Genomic DNA, 18532 nt, shown 5'->3' with positions numbered 1-18532 from the left:
ATATAAAGACCAAAATTAGGAAAAGAATGTTTCAAGTTTCAACCTTGAAAAGACTAAGAAGTTGAAAAGAACAAACTAGTCAGTCAGTCTAGTATGTAATCTTCTATGGTAGAATATCTGTATGGTACACCAAGAGAGATCTAAATTTACAGTCAAAATTAAGGACTGCTAGAACCAGCCAAAACTATTCTGAATTTCATTTACAATAGACTTCAAAAACGGTAAAACCAAAAAGAATTATGGCTGCTTGAGTTGGCAGGCATTCCATTCACAAGCTTGGCTTGAAGAGCTATTGAACTTTTGGCTTTTGAATTTTCACATAGGGGAGGAAACCCAGGAGGTATTTGATTGTTGGATTCCACCCCAGTTGCTGAGCACGGCAATACATCAGAAATGTGTTTGCAAAATACGAGTTAAACCCCATCAACACATGCCATAAAGCATGACCCTGTGGGTTGAAGGACCACGTTGAAATATCCTTGCAAAACAGGCGTTCAAATAGACAGCATGCACTCCCAACCATTAAAGTGGCCACGTATAGTTTTGCAAGACGCTTTGCCAATCGGTCTTCTGTGTGGATGTAATACTTGTATGCACGAGGAACACATAGAAGGCACAGTAATGCATAATGCAACTTAAAACCAATTACAAAGCGAACCTGTGAATGCACGATGGCAAACACCGCTCCATATATGAACAAAAAGGTAGGCATTGTACTCCGGTAATGCCAATCTGGTGAGTAGAGAATGTAAAGATAGAGAAGCATTTCCCACACCATTGGTGTCTCATCACCTTGTTGTTGCCTGTCATGTATGACACTTCAGTTATTAGACAATCATTCAACATAATAAAAAATTAGTTAAACACAAAAGCTCAATCCAATAAATTCTTGAAAGACACAAGTTTTTATAATACAGAGTACTACAAAAGATGAAGTCATGGGGCCAAAGACTAAACATATCTAGCCTTTCTTACTCAATCTCAAGGGCAACTAAAAGATGAGCAACAAAGATTACAATTCATGTTCAACATATCACTGTTCTGCCAGAGAAGATTAATAGGTAAAGGAAATGAGAACACCATGGATGACAAATGAAACGACTCAATGAGATATATTCATTTGAGTAAAATTGGTTCTGTTTTACACACTAACAATAATAAGCAGATAATTAGCAATTGCCCCAATAAAATTCATTTGATCCCATTCTCATCATCATCAAGTTAGGCCGTTAGGGCATCATTTTCCTTATCAATGGTGCTTAGGGCACTCTGTAAAAAGCAAAAGAAAAAGAATATACTGATAATTAAAAGTAGAAGATTGGCAATGGTTCCAAGAAAACCAGTTCATCTCCTCCCCCTATACACCAGAAGTTATAAAATTAGAATGCACTTTTTCCTTGGTCATTGCCAACAATCTACTTTGATAATTACAGACTTCTCATTAAAATCACCTAACCTTCCAACCCCAACTATAACAAAAGGAAGATAGTCTAAGAAAAAACTCCACCAAACAAATCAACTACACAGTTTATTGGTAACAAGACTACCCATTATGGGCCTGCAGTGTGTGGGTACATTCCCCTTATAAATGGATTAAGCTTTTGTTGAATCATGTTCAAGCAACTCATAAATTTCTTGATAATGAGAACATTTGTCAAAAGGCAGAAACAAATTATATGTAAGCCACCAAGTATAAGGAGACATTCTTACATCCTTTGCAGTGTGGCATGATAAACCATGCTTCCTATGGCAAGAATCATGTTTGATATGTGGAGGACACTAAACCTTTTCTCAAATCGCTGTCGTAAGGCATTCACAAGACCAATGAGAGCCAAAAGAATGCATGGGACAATTGAGATGGTGTTGAAAAATTCTGCAATATAAGGAGAGTAGACATAATTTGGTTCACACCACTCTTTAGACGTCACAGGGCCCCAAAAGCTTGATATGCCATCCGCCATTGTTCAGAATATGCACCTGAAATGAAAATGGCTAGATGAAAGTAATTTTCAGTATCACTAATTCCCAAAACTTGCAGCCAATAGAAAGCACAACCAGAGAACCAAATTAAGCAACAAAGTTATGGAAAGAAAAACATAGTAATGAATTCTAGATATCACTTTATGGTAGTTCTAAACAGTAAACACCATATTCTTATATACATAAGAAAACATCCATCATTCTCAAAGCCAAAATAATCAATGCTGAATCAAAACATTTCCAATTTTAACAGGCATTCTCAGCTAAAACTTCTTACTTGAAAATTCAAAAAAAAAAAAAAAAAAAAAAAGAAACTATATCCTCTTCACTCTTCAGAACCATCTGTCCTCATATTCCTCTTTAAGAGTTACAGTGGGGAAAAAACTTTCCACATGATCTCCCTCCATAACTAAGCACTACAAGGCATCCAAAAAATATTGACCTCCATTGATAATGAATATTCCATCCATATGTACTTACCTATTGAATTCACATTTCGGCTCAACTAACTTTAGCAACATTCCCAGTTTACAAAATCCAAATCTAAGAGGAGAAAACGCATTCAATCAAACACTTAACATACCATAAAACAGAACACTTAGACAGAAGGAAGACATCCAATTGCATTCCCAAAGACAAACAAGAAAAATCGGGGAAAAAGACATCAGCACATCGCCAGCCAGTGCAAAACCACATCCACATAAATTGCAGAGATACAAGCATGCGCATATTGTCCAAAACTCCAAACGGCATGAAAACAGAGGCACGTATACCTCCCAACATATAGATACATAGAGAGGGAGGGAGAAATTCAAAGACAAAAGAGTAGAGACGCTGACCTTTCAAAATCAGATCTAAGCAGCTGTTATAATCCTAGTACAAATCCCTTCTCTGTAACTAATCCAGAGATTTGGAAGACAATTGCGTATATGAATCTATGTATAATAGTAATATAGTATTATACATACATACTCCCAGTCACACGCGATCTGTATTCTCTTCTCTCTCCTCCTTTGTCTCCTTCTCGGTTCTCACAGTGCAAATCTAGGGTTAAAGGAAATTACGTATGACTACCACTTTCTTGACGTGCGCATGGTAACTGGTAACCTCTTCGATATGCCATTTATGCCTTCTGTTCTTTCTTATTCCCCCTTTTTTTTTTTTAATTGCTATGGGAATTTCGTCGTGCCCGTGAATGGTGTCTACGTTGAATTTAAGTGTGACAATTTCAATTCGTCATGCGAATACTCGGAAATTAAGGAATAAGGGTCAAATAGGCCACTGAAATGCACACAAAATTACAATTAGATCACTGAACTCAAAAAAACTGCAATTAAGTCCCTGAATCAATCAATACATTGCAATTTTTCTAATTACCCAGTTTCACAGGTATGTTACCGGTCACTTTGCCAACTTGGCTGCCATGTGGCTTTTTAAAATATTTTTGTTCCTTATTTAATAAATATATTAATATCTATATCTAAACCTAATAAATTAGTTTATAAAGCACAACAATTCTTACGAAAAGAGAGACAGATTGCGATCGTCTTCTCCATCTTCATCCTTCTTCATCGCCACTCTGAACCCTAGGAAAGGACGGAACTTCATCGTCAAAATTTCAGATTGTCAAACCTCCATACCACACTGGGGAAAGACGTGGGTAGATTCTTCAACAATGTCTTCGTCAAATTCCATATCATTTTCTCCATCTTCATCTAACTTCACTAGGCGTAATGTCAACTTGCAATATGAGCTTGCTTTGTATTGCAAATGTGGGTTGAAATCTCCGTTATGCGTAGCTCGTGATAGTGGCCGAAAATTCTTTGGTTGTCAACAATGGAAGGTTAGATTACAATTATTGATATAAAAGTCAATTGGGTATGGAGTTAATTCATATGCGGCATTTTTTAAAACTAATTTGTGTTATATGTCAATTATGTAACAGGAAAATGGTTGTGGATTTTTGGTATTTATTGATGATATTATGATGAATGCTCAAATTCAAGAAATCCCGGTCATTGATTATGCGTCAACAGTAAATGCATTAAGAGATTTGAGTTGTATTATTCAACAACTAAGAGATGATATCTCATCTGTCCAAAGAGAATGGGAGAGAGTTAAGATGTCAACAGGTGATTCTACTCAAGGTGTTAAGGAAAATTGGTTCAAGATGCTTACTTCTATAGTTGTGATAGGTGTGGTTTTATTAGCAATGTTGCTATGCTTTGTGCAAAAAAAGAGTAATAATCTAAATTTGCCTATGTTGTAAGATCTTTAATTTATGTTAGTTAGTGTGGAAAATTAGTATATGTTGATGGTAAATGTTGTTGGAATTGGTATTGTAATGTTGTATGAAAAAAATTAATGTAGTAATGGGAGCAAGTTATTTTGTGTTATACTTTCAAGAACTATATATGCTCTTTTGCTGTTCAATCAAATTTCCATATTTTATTATGTTCAGATCATATATTTGTGAAGCATGTAATTTATCTATGAGAATTTTCAGTATGATAAAGGAGGCCAAAACCATCATTCTTAGTATAAGTCATTCAGTAATTTTCAAAGTTCACAACATAGTATTCACTAATATTCATAGTACAAGTCATAACAACACTGACAATATTCGACATTCACAAAATAGGCAAAAAAACATTGACAAAATGAGGCTTTCATAGTAAGTCAGTCAAAAAGAAGCTTCCACACTGACAATATTCTTTGCTTCCAAACCGACAATATTCTTCATTGCCTTCCCTTAGTTGCACCACTCGACTTTTTTCTTCCTTGATAGATTACACCCTAGTTGCACCACTTGAGTTCTTTCTTCCTTGATAGACTACACGATGTCCTAATTGTCCAGGCTACATAGTGCAAATCATAATTCAAATTCCAATCAGTATTATTATATTACAACGTTCATAGTATAATATAAAATATGACATAAATTAAGTTGAAAATAACTTACATTAATTAGTACTGCTCCAGTATGTGGGTTTGTATAAATACCAAATCCACCACCTCTTCGTTTTTGTTGATTAGAAGGTCTAGAAGATGATGTTGTAGCTGCATTAGCCGATGGTGGACCTCTTGTAGTTGGACAATATTTCTTTGAATGGTCCTTCTCTTTACATAATGAACATGTGATAATCCTACCTTGCCGTGACAACTTTCCAGCAGGGGGTTCATTAGGTTCACGAGTCCTTTTCTTCTTTGGCCTACCAGTCATGGTTTTAGGTACAGGAGCCAAGATTTCTTCACATGTTGTTCTAGGCCAACTAAGTTCTCCATTTAAAGGTTGAATAGTGTGGCTATAGATCATTTTGTAGACTTCTTTGGAGTAGCACTCATCAATGAAGTCTTCAGGGTTCTTACTTTTATCAAAAATGGCACAACAAGCATGAGGACATGGTATACCAGTTAGATCCCAACTTCTACATGAACACCTTCTTGCTTCCAATTTGACCTTGAATTGTTGCTTTCCTTTCTTTATCTCGTAGCCGTCATCTCCATTGAAGTCAACATGCCACCCCTTGCTATCCATAGCCACATTAACATTTATCTTTAGCTCTGCCTCTATATCATCCTTCAACTTAGTATGCTTTATGGTTGGATCTCTTATAATCTTGTCTTCATATTTTTCTTCAATCCATTTCTGAGTTACAACCCTTAAAGTGTACCTACAATTGCACCTATGTTCTAGATGCAATGTTTTCAATTGTAAGCATTTATATCTCTCTTCCCAACTACAATGCACCAGAAAAGGACAACCACTCACACATTTGACTCTAACTCTATTTCTCTCATTCTTATAGAAGTGGATATCCCTCTTGTGATGCACTGCATATTTCACCATTGCACTCTTAAATTGTGTTGAATCTTCAAATAACAATCCTCTCTCTAAATCTGGATATTCACACTCTGGGTTATATGAAGGGAATCTGAATTTCTTATGAGTTGATATAGGCTCCCTTTCAACGTCTTCTTCAGACTCACAACTTGATGGATCAGCAGAGTCATAGTAATAAGCATCACTACCATAATCAGCAACAGTTGGATCAATAACATTTGTCTTGCCTTTGTCTTTGATTGTGCCTTTGCCTTACCTTTTCCCTTTCTAATTTCCTGCATATTACCATCCTTATTGAGGTTCTCTTCTGCTGCATCAAAACCAACATCAAACTCTTGTTTAACCCCTTCATTAAGGTCTTCATTATCTTCAATTTCCATCTCATTTTCAGCTTCATAATTACTTTCAAAATCAGTATCCTCTAGAGCATACTCATCATGAACCTCAATATCAGCTTCACCATCAGCTTGTCCTTCATAAACAATTTCAGTTTCATTTCCTTTATCAACCTCCTCAAGTGCAGGTAACAAGAAATCAGGTACCACTTCAGCTTCATCAATTCCATGATCTACAAAGATATCACATTTCTTCCACATCTTTGCCAAAGTAATTAGGTCTAGAGTGGTTTGATCATTCCATAGACATATGAGATTCTCTAATGGTTCATGAGCTGCTTTATAGTGTAGTGATTTAATGTTACCATATTGCCCCTCTTTTATATACTTAACCAAGTGTGGATATGAAATCAAATCTGGATCAGTTGTTAGCTTCATCACCTCACCATTTATATACTTTAGTTTAGGTTGTTGTATAAAATTCCCACCATGGTGGACCACTAATTCAACACTTGTCCACATATCTGCAATAATTTAGTATACTATTACAAGCTATTTTAGACAAAGTAAAGGTACATTATAGTCAAAAGAGAAACTGTAAAGTAAAAATCTACACAGTTTAAGGTATAAAGTGAAACTATACCCAGCAGACCAAACACACTGCAACTGGACCCCATTTGCACCCAAAAAAAAAACAGTAGAATCTAACATGATATATGCAAATCATAAAGCATTCAACCACATGTGCAATAAAATACTCAACAAATTTCACTATGTACGACAAAAAGGACCACACGTTTGAGTAAATCAAAAACTTGCTGTCATTTTTGAGTAATACAACTAATCAATTACAGACAAGAAGGTAACACAATCCCCACAACCATAAACCCTACAACACCCAATCGTGAACAAAAAATAATGACCCACGATTATAAACCCTACAATCATCTTCTTTGTATTTCTTACAAAAACTTAGTATTGTAAGATTAAAGTATACGATATAGATGACTTACTTGGATTTGCACTAGCTTAGGGATCACCAATGGTAGAATTTCGGATTTCAGACAAGCTCACAGCATTTCGCACTTGGAGGAGTCGTCAAAGGATTTTGCTCAGAAATTTTAGGGATGGACAGGGAAACAGAGAGTTTATATGTTTTAACATAAAATGAGATATTAAAATAATGCCACAGAGAAACAAAAATATTTTAAAAATCCACATGGCAGTCAAGTTGGCAAAGTAACCGGTAACATACCTGTGAAACTGGGTAATTAGAAAAATTGCAATGTATTGGTTGATTCAGGGACTTAATTGCAGTTTTTTTGAGTTCAGTGGTCCAATTGCAGTTTTGTGTGCACTTCAGTGGCCTATTTGACCCTTATTCCTAAAATTAATAATTGTAACCTCACTCGACCTACCATACTTACATATATAAATTAATCAATAATGTTTTAGTGAGATAATATTTTCACGTGAGACTATGAGACACAATATGTGATAATGACCTTATGGTTTAGTGACACCTCGTTGCACTCCATGTCTCTTTGTGCTTAGTCTTGGTCCACCAAAATCCTATTAGGCCACATGCTAACAGGTTATAATTTATTTCGAATAACTTAGACGTTATTTCGAATAACTTAGACGTCGATGTCGCATTCACAACATGCAATTGCCCCCTTCTTTGGAAGTGGGTGAACAGAGTTTTTTTTTTTTTTTTTTCCTTTTTTGCTCATCACCTTCTCTGCATGCATTTCTCTTGGGCTGCCTCCCTTGCATACGAGCCCAAAAGAGATTTTCTATCAAATTCTCCATGTGCGAACTTTCTACTACTTTATCTACTTGTGGATCCATTGAGTTGTTGACGACAATGTAACCAATGCTGGTTGAGCTAGGAGCAAAGAGCCGCTCGTAGTTCCAACCCGACCTGAATGACGACACATACCCGTAATTTTGCATACGAGCTATAGTGAAGCGTACCTTGGGCCCCGTCCCGACCTCAGAGTTTGGAACGATCACCCCGAGCTCCACTACTCTTATATATACAAAAGGACAAATATATGACAACACACGGCTTGGGATCGGTCAGACATCTTAAGGCACGTGGACGCCTTTGTGCGACCTCCAAGTTTGCCGAGTGCATGCATAACATGAGGCGTGTATGCGGGGTGCTCGACATGTGCACCATCCTTACTCCTATAAATAGCATTTATTGCTTTGAGGGGGGGGGGGAGGGGGGGAACTTTTGCCATTATTAGCTAACCCCTATTAGTTCAGGAGCCTCCGATCCGGCTCACATATTATCATCATTGTGGAGACCTAATCGTATAACATGGTTACCACATTAGATGTAAATTACGGTGACTCAATGACTCATCAGACAAGGAGTGCGCACAAGGGAAAAAGGTCTATGATTTTAGGTGGGTCGTTGGGAGTTCAATAAATGTTTTTGTGAGCCTTTTTATGAAAGATATTAAGGGCTCATTTGACAAGTACACAAATTGGACACCCGCCTACTAAATGTTTTTTTTTGAAGGTACGTTATTTGTGTATTGACGGTTTATTATTTGATATACTATTAATAATGAACATTCAGTACATAAATAAGTTACATTCAATATATTAAAAATAAATATTTATTAATGATCCACAATATAATTTACCCCCTGGTAGAGTCACTTGCCATAAGTAGGGGAGAGGTGCTTAGGGTGGCCTTGCCCCTTGGTTGGTTGCATTGGTTGGGATGATTGGGCCAACAAAGGGCTACAAAGTAACAAGGAGGTAAACCCGCTTAAATTGTCCATAGCTGATCGACTCAAATTAAAAGAAAGTCAATAAACCATTATCGTAAGGAGTTAAACTTGTACAATGTTCCTAAGTCAAAAATCTGATTAATTTGACTGAGATTGTCTCCAACATTATCTTCTCCAACCAAACATCTCCACTTAGTATTACATTTGGACTTGTGGTATGTTTTAGTGGTTGATACTTTCCAATTAGTTTCCTTTGTTGGGCTTGTAGGTTGAGACATTTTGGGTATGAATTGTATGTTCATTTGTTTCATCTTGCAACCCAAATTATTGTATTTTAAGGCTCTTGGGCCTATAAATATAACTTTTTCATGGATCATGATACATATAGCATTATGGACCCTGAATCGAAACGATGATGTACAAAATTCATATTCGTAAGGTACATAATTTTATAATACAATACACAAAAAAATTGCAACACAAAATACATAGACACGTTATATATTTACTTATTTTTCAAATCTGATTTAGATACATAATTTGTGTTCAAAAATCATAGGCACTGAATTTCACAACACATGACACAAAAATTCATAACATAAGACACAATTATTAATTTGTTTCAAACTTAGCTTTCAGGTACAAAATTCACACTCTTAAGGTACAAAATTTGATAACACAAGACACAAAAACTCATAACATAATACACATACACCAGAGTTCAAAGTGCACTGTGAACCCTAGTCCATTGTATAAGGATGACACTTTTTCCATCCCTATTTTCTATTTTATTATGTCAACCCTGTTTTTTGGTGGGATTGGTTCATTTAAAACTATAAATATCATTGTTATATTTTTATCCAAATTATTGCATATAATTAGATTATCAAATTACATCGCAAAAGTTTGAACACAAAGACTAAAAATGTGAAAATATTAAGGAGCAATCGTGACAGCAACAAAATGCCTAAGTTTTATAGAAATACTTAGGGTGCGTTTGGTTCGCACATGGGAATCGGAATCGGAATGGGTATTAAATACTTGGTAATGGTAATGAGTTTTGGTGAAAGTATTTAACATGTTTGGTAAGTGGGTGGAATGGGAATGATTATTAATAGTTGAGGAAAAAAGGAGAAAGGGAGATGAAACCCTTATTTAATAAGGGTATGGGTTTTGTCATTAATGGGGTATTCCAAACCCATAGTAGCATTCACAAAACCTATCAACCAAACACAAATAATCACTTTCTTACCCATTCCTTATGCCTAAACTCACCAACCAAACACACCCTTAATGATATATGACAGGATCGGAACTGAACCACATAAAATATTAGATCATAATAACTTGGTTTCATCGGACGATTAATTCAAAGGAATTAATGAATGATACATGCACACTTATACCCCTTCCTGTCCGTTCTATATCATGTTCATCAGCGCATTCATATATTTAATGGTGCAATTAACATAACCACAAAATTTCAAATTCAGCTCCTTTCTTTTTTTATTTTTGATAAATAATTCAACTCTACTTATTTCAAATTATTATATTGAAATTTGTACTATTAATATGTTTAAGTCAAATGTGAAACATATTCATACTTATAAATTTGTCGATTTTTATTGTCTCGTTACCAAAAAAAAATAATATATACAACATTGCTCTTATCATAACATGAGCAATACAATACTCCTTTCTGTCTTCATATCAAAACAAACTGTATATATAAATCCGAAATTACACACACTACATATACTAGCTAAGGCAGAAGCATCAATTATATATATATTATATACATTGAAATATCAGATGGGAAAACTTTTATTGATCCTTTCCGTTATAGTGCTTCTATTGTTGTGGGAATCGGCCATAGCAGCTACAATAACCATTCCGGTCGCGTTCGGCGACGACGGAGATGGGATTTGTAAATCAATGGTGGAATCACAAGGATATACTTGCCAAGAACACAAAGTGTGTAGTGTAGCATTGGATCGGAATTTATTTTAATTCATATTATATATATATATATATGTTGATTTTTTGTTTGTTAATTATTTTTGGCCGACAGGTGACAACGGAAGACGGTTATATTCTTAGCCTGCAAAGAATTCCGGTGGGAATTTCAGGCAACAAAGCAACTAAGTCTCCTGTCCTTTTACAACATGGGCTATTTATGGTGTGTAACTTTTCACGTCAGTTCATTTGTTGTTCAAATTTCAAATAATTTAGTCCAAGTATATTCAATTCAAGAGGTTAATTATATGAATCAATTCTCATTCTATGAGTTTATTTCACGCTTATTAAGGATTATATAGTTGCTACAAGTATTACGTATAGTATTATTTATTGTTTTATATATATATATATATATATATATAATATTGAAGGATTTGTTGATTTGTATGTATATTAGTTTTATTATAGTTATAAGTAAATTGAATGAGTTGGTTGTTGCAGGATGCAGTAACTTGGTTGTTGAACCCTCCAACTGAATCTTTAGCATTTATTCTAGCGGATGATGGGTATGATGTTTGGCTAGCCAACACGCGGGGAACCAACTTTAGTCGCGGCCACACATCACTTAGCCCTACTGACCAAGTTTTGTTTCCTTCTTGATTAAACTTTTACATTATCGTTTAACGTAACACTGATAACTTGTTATACATCGGCACCATAAAAATATGTGAATTTTAATTAATTAAATATGCTAATTATTGTGGTTTAAGATTTGGTTAATTTTTTTACGCTTGATGAAATTTAGGACTATTGGGAGTGGTCATGGGATGAACTGGTGGCTTATGACCTGCCTGCTACATTGCAGTATGTTCATGATCAAACTGGCCAGAGTATGCACTATGTTGGCCACTCTCTGGTAACTATATACAAGTAACAATATCGTCCAATTAAGTGACAGTATCGTCTTGCCTGCTACCTAATAAAGTGATTCTTAATTGATTTGTATAATATTATTAATATAATTGTTAGGGAACTTTGATTGCGTTTTCTGCCCTTTCGGAACATAAGCTGTTGAATTTATTGAGATCGGCAGCTCTCCTCAGTCCTATTGCTTACTTGGCGCAGCTGAGGTCATCTATTGCCAAATTTGCCGCTAATGCTTATATAGCTGAAGTGAGCATCTTAATTTATTATATTTTTCAGTTTTTTAAAGGAAAATGACGTTTGTATTTTTTCTTATAATTAAAAAAAAAATACTTTTCACCCTCAATTATATTGCCATCATGTTTCGTCACTCAATTGTCTTTGAAGTAACTTTTTAATCAATCCTAAATAAATAAATAAATAAATAAATAATGATTTCTCAAACAATTATCAAGGGATAAAAATTAAAGTGACAATAAATATAAATAATGGATGAAAAGTAAAGACAAAAGTGTAATTTTATCATTCTTACGGAGTAATTATAAGTCTTTAATTTGGCTATGTTGCATTAATTTATGATATATTGACAACTAATAATTTGTGTTTTATTTAAATTAGGCTTTGTATAAGACGGGGATGCGTGAATTCGACCCTAGAGAGTGGGTTTTAACTATTTCTCTCTCTTTTTTTTTTTGCATCAATAAATTTTTAACGATCTAAAGTGATTTTGTCTAATTAATTTATAATGGATAAAACTGTCACAAACCAATCACATAACTCATACAAAATTTTGATGCAATTTACATTTTCTCTGATGATATATTATATGGAGTAATTAATTAACAATAATGTATCTTTCAATTTCTACATTTAATTTGTTTGTTTTATTAACAGAGAGGCTGCTATAAACGTTCTGGAAGATATCTGCAAAAAAACAAACAATAATTGCAGCGATTTGATGAGCTCATTTACCGGTATACTTAACTTGTTTGATGAGCTCATTCTTATACTAAATTGACATTTTCCTATTATATTAACTTGAATTATATTGTTGATTATAATTGGTATTGTGATTGAATAGGTCCAAATTGTTGTGTCAACTCCTCGAGAACCATTATATTGCTGGAGCATGAGCCTCAATCCACCGCTACAAAGAACTTGATTCACATAGCACAAAGTAAGCCACCCAACATACACAAAGCTAATTAAGACGGGTACAAGTTTGGGTATATATATATATATATATATATGATATGATATGTTAGGTTACGTTACATTTAGTTCATTCTTTTATTTTTATTTTTATTTTATTTCCAAATTGAAAGAGCATATAAATAAACGTATACGGAATATTTTTTTTCCCATTGGATTAATAAGTATGCACACCATAAATCGTTTGGTTAATTTGTGTGCAGTGGTGAGAGAAGGGAGTATAACAATGTATGATTATGGAAGCGAGAACGAAAACAATAAGCACTATGGTCAATCCAGTCCTCCAGCTTACGCCATGGCAAACATCCCCGACGACTTCCCTCTTTTCCTCAGCTATGGTGGGCAAGACTATCTATCTGACGTTAACGATGTCAAAATTTTGTTGGACACACTTCACAATCACAATGGTGATAAGTTACTGGTCAAGTTCATAGAAGACTATGCGCATGCAGATTTCGTGTTTGGTGTAAATGCAAAACAACTTGTGTATGATGATGTTATGAATTTCTTTCAAGATTATTAGTCGAGTTAATATTATATCATAAGTATGTATATTTACTTTCTCTAATAATTTTGAATACATATAATGCAATTGATGAAATTTGTAATGTTATGTGTACTTGCTCTTGATTGATGATATTGTTAGTGCATCGTTGCGGGGAGTCAAATTGTAATATAATTATCCTTCAAGGTCTTTCGTTTGTACTAAAATGAATAAATAAATAAACCAATCAATCGATATTAAAGATTATCCTTATCATTTAATTGAAATACTCTTTTCATATTCAAAAGTTAACCATATTTTCACATTGGAACAAAAATCATTTCACACAATCTAACAAAGAACTAACCTCCTTAACTAACAAGTGGATGACTTGGTTCGCAGATAACGAAAGAAAAGTTGTTAGAAATACTATTAGCTATCGTCTTAATATATTTAATGAGGGTTAAAAGGGAACATATTACTATATTAACGATTGCAATTCCAAATTCCTAGTAGCTGAGAGGGAGTAACCAAGTAAATGCATTGATACACTATTAACTATTTAACAATTACAATTCTTTTCCCAAAATGTTGAATTCTTAACTCCGCCCCACACCCCAACCTGACAAAGCATACGAGAGGATGTAAATCAGTTTAGACTTTTGCACAACTTTAACTGTACAAAAAGCCCCTCACTTTGAGATGTTACTCCCACACTTTCATTGGTAAGACTCAATTCTCATAATCTTTTCTTTCAAATTTCACACATGTGACCAGTTCAATGCACATGCGGGCAACAGTTACAATTTTAAATTCTGAGTGGGAGGAAGTAAGGAATAAATGCATTGATTCACTATTAAAATATTAATCCAAAAATAAAATATACATTCTCACCCTTGCACCCTAAACAACCTGGTTTTCTTGATTTTAGACCTCCTAAAGGCTAAAACCCTACAAAACCCTCGCCCCTAAAAACACAACGAACTCATAAGTCATAATACAAAGGTCAAAGAGCTAGCTAGCTGAGAGAAAGAAATGGGGAAGAAAGACCAGAAGAACAATCAAGAAGAATTACTCAAAACCTTGGGAGATTTCACCTCTAAAGATAACTGGGACAGCTTCTTCACCATCAGAGGTAGCGATGATGCCTTCGAATGGTATGCCGAGTGGGCACAGCTTCAGGAACCTCTCCTCCCCCATTTATCCGGAGAGGCACAGCTTCAGGAACCTCTCCTCCCCCATTTATCCGGAGAGGCTCAGATTCTTGTCCCCGGTTGCGGGAACTCCAAGCTCTCCGAACACCTTTACGATGCCGGATACCGGAATATCACCAACATTGAACACCTTTACGATGCCGGATACCGGAATATCACCAACATTGACTTCTCTAAGGTCGTTATATCTGATATGTTGAGGAGGAATGTCCGGAACCGGCCCGAAATGAAGTGGCGCGTCATGGACATCACTGATATGCAGGTAAGATTGTTTGAAGTTTCTTGAAACTGTAAGAATAATTATCCTTTGCTTACAATAATTCCAGTGTTATTTACATGGAAGGAGATTTCTTTCAGTGTTATGTATATAGACTGAACATGATGTTGTTACTGAATGTGATTAAATGGATATTATATTTGGAGAAGTTATATTCTCTACATCCTCCATCATCAATAAATCCGAAGACAACACTTCTAATAGCATTAGCATTTGACTTTGAAATTGATACTTATAAAGAAGCTAAGTAAGCCTTTCCCTTGGTTGTTTCACAATAGTTAAAATTTTAAACCCTAACTTTAATAAGAGAGCAGCTTATTGTTGAGTGTCATTGTGTCAAACATCTGTGTTAAACCATATCATACTTTAATGTTATGAATGTGAGCATATTTGTACATGTTATGTGAATTTTTTCTTTGAAGCTGCAGTTTTTCATATGAACAAAGACAGTAGCCTTGTTGACCGTGTTTGCTAATCCTCTCATGTTCTATCACCACTATCACTTGTTGGTTGCAAACTGCGCACTCATGGGAGATAGATTTATTTTATTTTATTTTTGAGGCAAACAGATTCTCTGCTGTGTCTCAGTGAGATTAACAAAAGCCTACGTGTAGAAGCTTTTTTAGACTTTTGGTGTTTTTGGTGTCTCTGAGAATGTAATATTTGCCCTGTCTCAAGGACTTCTCCTTGCAGTCAGTGCAACAGAAAATGTCATTAGCTGTGAGGATATACTAGCTCTCTGTGCTCTAACAGTTGTTACTTCTCAGTTTANCTGGAGCATGAGCCTCAATCCACCGCTACAAAGAACTTGATTCACATAGCACAAAGTAAGCCACCCAACATACACAAAGCTAATTAAGACGGGTACAAGTTTGGGTATATATATATATATATATATATGATATGATATGTTAGGTTACGNCAAAGAACTTGATTCACATAGCACAAAGTAAGCCACCCAACATACACAAAGCTAATTAAGACGGGTACAAGTTTGGGTATATATATATATATATATATGATATGATATGTTAGGTTACGNCTTTAATGGAGCCAAAGCTCGGTCCTAAGCTAGGAAATCAATATTTAGCAGAGGTATTCTGGACTCACACTTGAGAGTGTAATTTATCAATTTATGATTTCAATTTTATGCATGTACTCCAGAAGTATACCTCCCAATTAAAGTATATCTTCTGAAGTCAAACTCCTTGCATTTTGTCTTTGGAAACCACCAGGTGAAAAGAGTGCTAAAAGCTGGGGGGAAGTTTTTTTGTCTCACCTTGGCAGAANTATATATATATATATATATATGATATGATATGTTAGGTTACGTTACATTTAGTTCATTCTTTTATTTTTATTTTTATTTTATTTCCAAATTGAAAGAGCATATAAATAAACGTATACGGAATATTTTTTTTCCCATTGGATTAATAAGTATGCACACCATAAATCGTTTGGTTAATTTGTGTGCAGTGGTGAGAGAAGGGAGTATAACAATGTATGATTATGGAAGCGAGAACGAAAACAATAAGCACTATGGTCAATCCAGTCCTCCAGCTTACGCCATGGCAAACATCCCCGACGACTTCCCTCTTTTCCTCAGCTATGGTGGGCAAGACTATCTATCTGACGTTAACGATGTCAAAATTTTGTTGGACACACTTCACAATCACAATGGTGATAAGTTACTGGTCAAGTTCATAGAAGACTATGCGCATGCAGATTTCGTGTTTGGTGTAAATGCAAAACAACTTGTGTATGATGATGTTATGAATTTCTTTCAAGATTATTAGTCGAGTTAATATTATATCATAAGTATGTATATTTACTTTCTCTAATAATTTTGAATACATATAATGCAATTGATGAAATTTGTAATGTTATGTGTACTTGCTCTTGATTGATGATATTGTTAGTGCATCGTTGCGGGGAGTCAAATTGTAATATAATTATCCTTCAAGGTCTTTCGTTTGTACTAAAATGAATAAATAAATAAACCAATCAATCGATATTAAAGATTATCCTTATCATTTAATTGAAATACTCTTTTCATATTCAAAAGTTAACCATATTTTCACATTGGAACAAAAATCATTTCACACAATCTAACAAAGAACTAACCTCCTTAACTAACAAGTGGATGACTTGGTTCGCAGATAACGAAAGAAAAGTTGTTAGAAATACTATTAGCTATCGTCTTAATATATTTAATGAGGGTTAAAAGGGAACATATTACTATATTAACGATTGCAATTCCAAATTCCTAGTAGCTGAGAGGGAGTAACCAAGTAAATGCATTGATACACTATTAACTATTTAACAATTACAATTCTTTTCCCAAAATGTTGAATTCTTAACTCCGCCCCACACCCCAACCTGACAAAGCATACGAGAGGATGTAAATCAGTTTAGACTTTTGCACAACTTTAACTGTACAAAAAGCCCCTCACTTTGAGATGTTACTCCCACACTTTCATTGGTAAGACTCAATTCTCATAATCTTTTCTTTCAAATTTCACACATGTGACCAGTTCAATGCACATGCGGGCAACAGTTACAATTTTAAATTCTGAGTGGGAGGAAGTAAGGAATAAATGCATTGATTCACTATTAAAATATTAATCCAAAAATAAAATATACATTCTCACCCTTGCACCCTAAACAACCTGGTTTTCTTGATTTTAGACCTCCTAAAGGCTAAAACCCTACAAAACCCTCGCCCCTAAAAACACAACGAACTCATAAGTCATAATACAAAGGTCAAAGAGCTAGCTAGCTGAGAGAAAGAAATGGGGAAGAAAGACCAGAAGAACAATCAAGAAGAATTACTCAAAACCTTGGGAGATTTCACCTCTAAAGATAACTGGGACAGCTTCTTCACCATCAGAGGTAGCGATGATGCCTTCGAATGGTATGCCGAGTGGGCACAGCTTCAGGAACCTCTCCTCCCCCATTTATCCGGAGAGGCTCAGATTCTTGTCCCCGGTTGCGGGAACTCCAAGCTCTCCGAACACCTTTACGATGCCGGATACCGGAATATCACCAACATTGACTTCTCTAAGGTCGTTATATCTGATATGTTGAGGAGGAATGTCCGGAACCGGCCCGAAATGAAGTGGCGCGTCATGGACATCACTGATATGCAGGTAAGATTGTTTGAAGTTTCTTGAAACTGTAAGAATAATTATCCTTTGCTTACAATAATTCCAGTGTTATTTACATGGAAGGAGATTTCTTTCAGTGTTATGTATATAGACTGAACATGATGTTGTTACTGAATGTGATTAAATGGATATTATATTTGGAGAAGTTATATTCTCTACATCCTCCATCATCAATAAATCCGAAGACAACACTTCTAATAGCATTAGCATTTGACTTTGAAATTGATACTTATAAAGAAGCTAAGTAAGCCTTTCCCTTGGTTGTTTCACAATAGTTAAAATTTTAAACCCTAACTTTAATAAGAGAGCAGCTTATTGTTGAGTGTCATTGTGTCAAACATCTGTGTTAAACCATATCATACTTTAATGTTATGAATGTGAGCATA

At 34.9% G+C, this 18532-nt stretch overlaps 2 protein-coding genes and 1 pseudogene across 4 annotated transcripts; 2 read left to right on the top strand and 1 right to left on the bottom strand.

Moving 5' to 3' along the window:
* Positions 1-27: 27 nt before the first annotated feature.
* Positions 28-3111, bottom strand: LOC116028198 (alkaline ceramidase-like). 3 transcript variants are annotated; one of them, XM_031269914.1, is made up of 3 exons: positions 2820-3111; positions 1711-1992; positions 28-803 (listed from the first exon to the last, which is right to left on the bottom strand). In XM_031269914.1, the coding sequence occupies exons 2-3, from the start codon at positions 1959-1961 to the stop codon at positions 290-292; spliced, it is 765 nt and encodes a 254-aa protein (XP_031125774.1). In that variant the 5' UTR covers positions 1962-1992; positions 2820-3111; the 3' UTR covers positions 28-289. The 3 variants fall into 3 exon arrangements, with proteins under 3 accessions (XP_031125774.1, XP_031125776.1, XP_031125775.1); XM_031269916.1 differs by having other exon boundaries at positions 1711-1977; XM_031269915.1 differs by lacking the exon at positions 2820-3111 and having other exon boundaries at positions 1711-2813.
* A 7610-nt stretch (positions 3112-10721) lies between these two features.
* LOC116012659 (triacylglycerol lipase 2-like) lies at positions 10722-13612 on the top strand. The gene is made up of 9 exons (XM_031252286.1): positions 10722-10883; positions 10981-11088; positions 11370-11510; positions 11674-11784; positions 11898-12041; positions 12411-12451; positions 12687-12766; positions 12874-12969; positions 13208-13612. Exons 1-9 carry the CDS (start codon positions 10722-10724, stop codon positions 13525-13527), a joined length of 1203 nt encoding a protein of 400 aa, XP_031108146.1. The 3' UTR covers positions 13528-13612.
* An 815-nt stretch (positions 13613-14427) lies between these two features.
* The window catches only part of LOC116033263, a 13861-nt pseudogene continuing 9756 nt past the window's right edge, over positions 14428-18532 (top strand).

The sequence above is a fragment of the Ipomoea triloba genome, chromosome 1, assembly GCF_003576645.1.
Source record: "Ipomoea triloba cultivar NCNSP0323 chromosome 1, ASM357664v1".
Taxonomy (NCBI): Eukaryota; Viridiplantae; Streptophyta; class Magnoliopsida; order Solanales; family Convolvulaceae; genus Ipomoea; species Ipomoea triloba.
The sequence above is the reverse complement of the archived record's forward strand: the minus strand, read 5'-3'. Positions and strand labels throughout refer to the sequence as shown.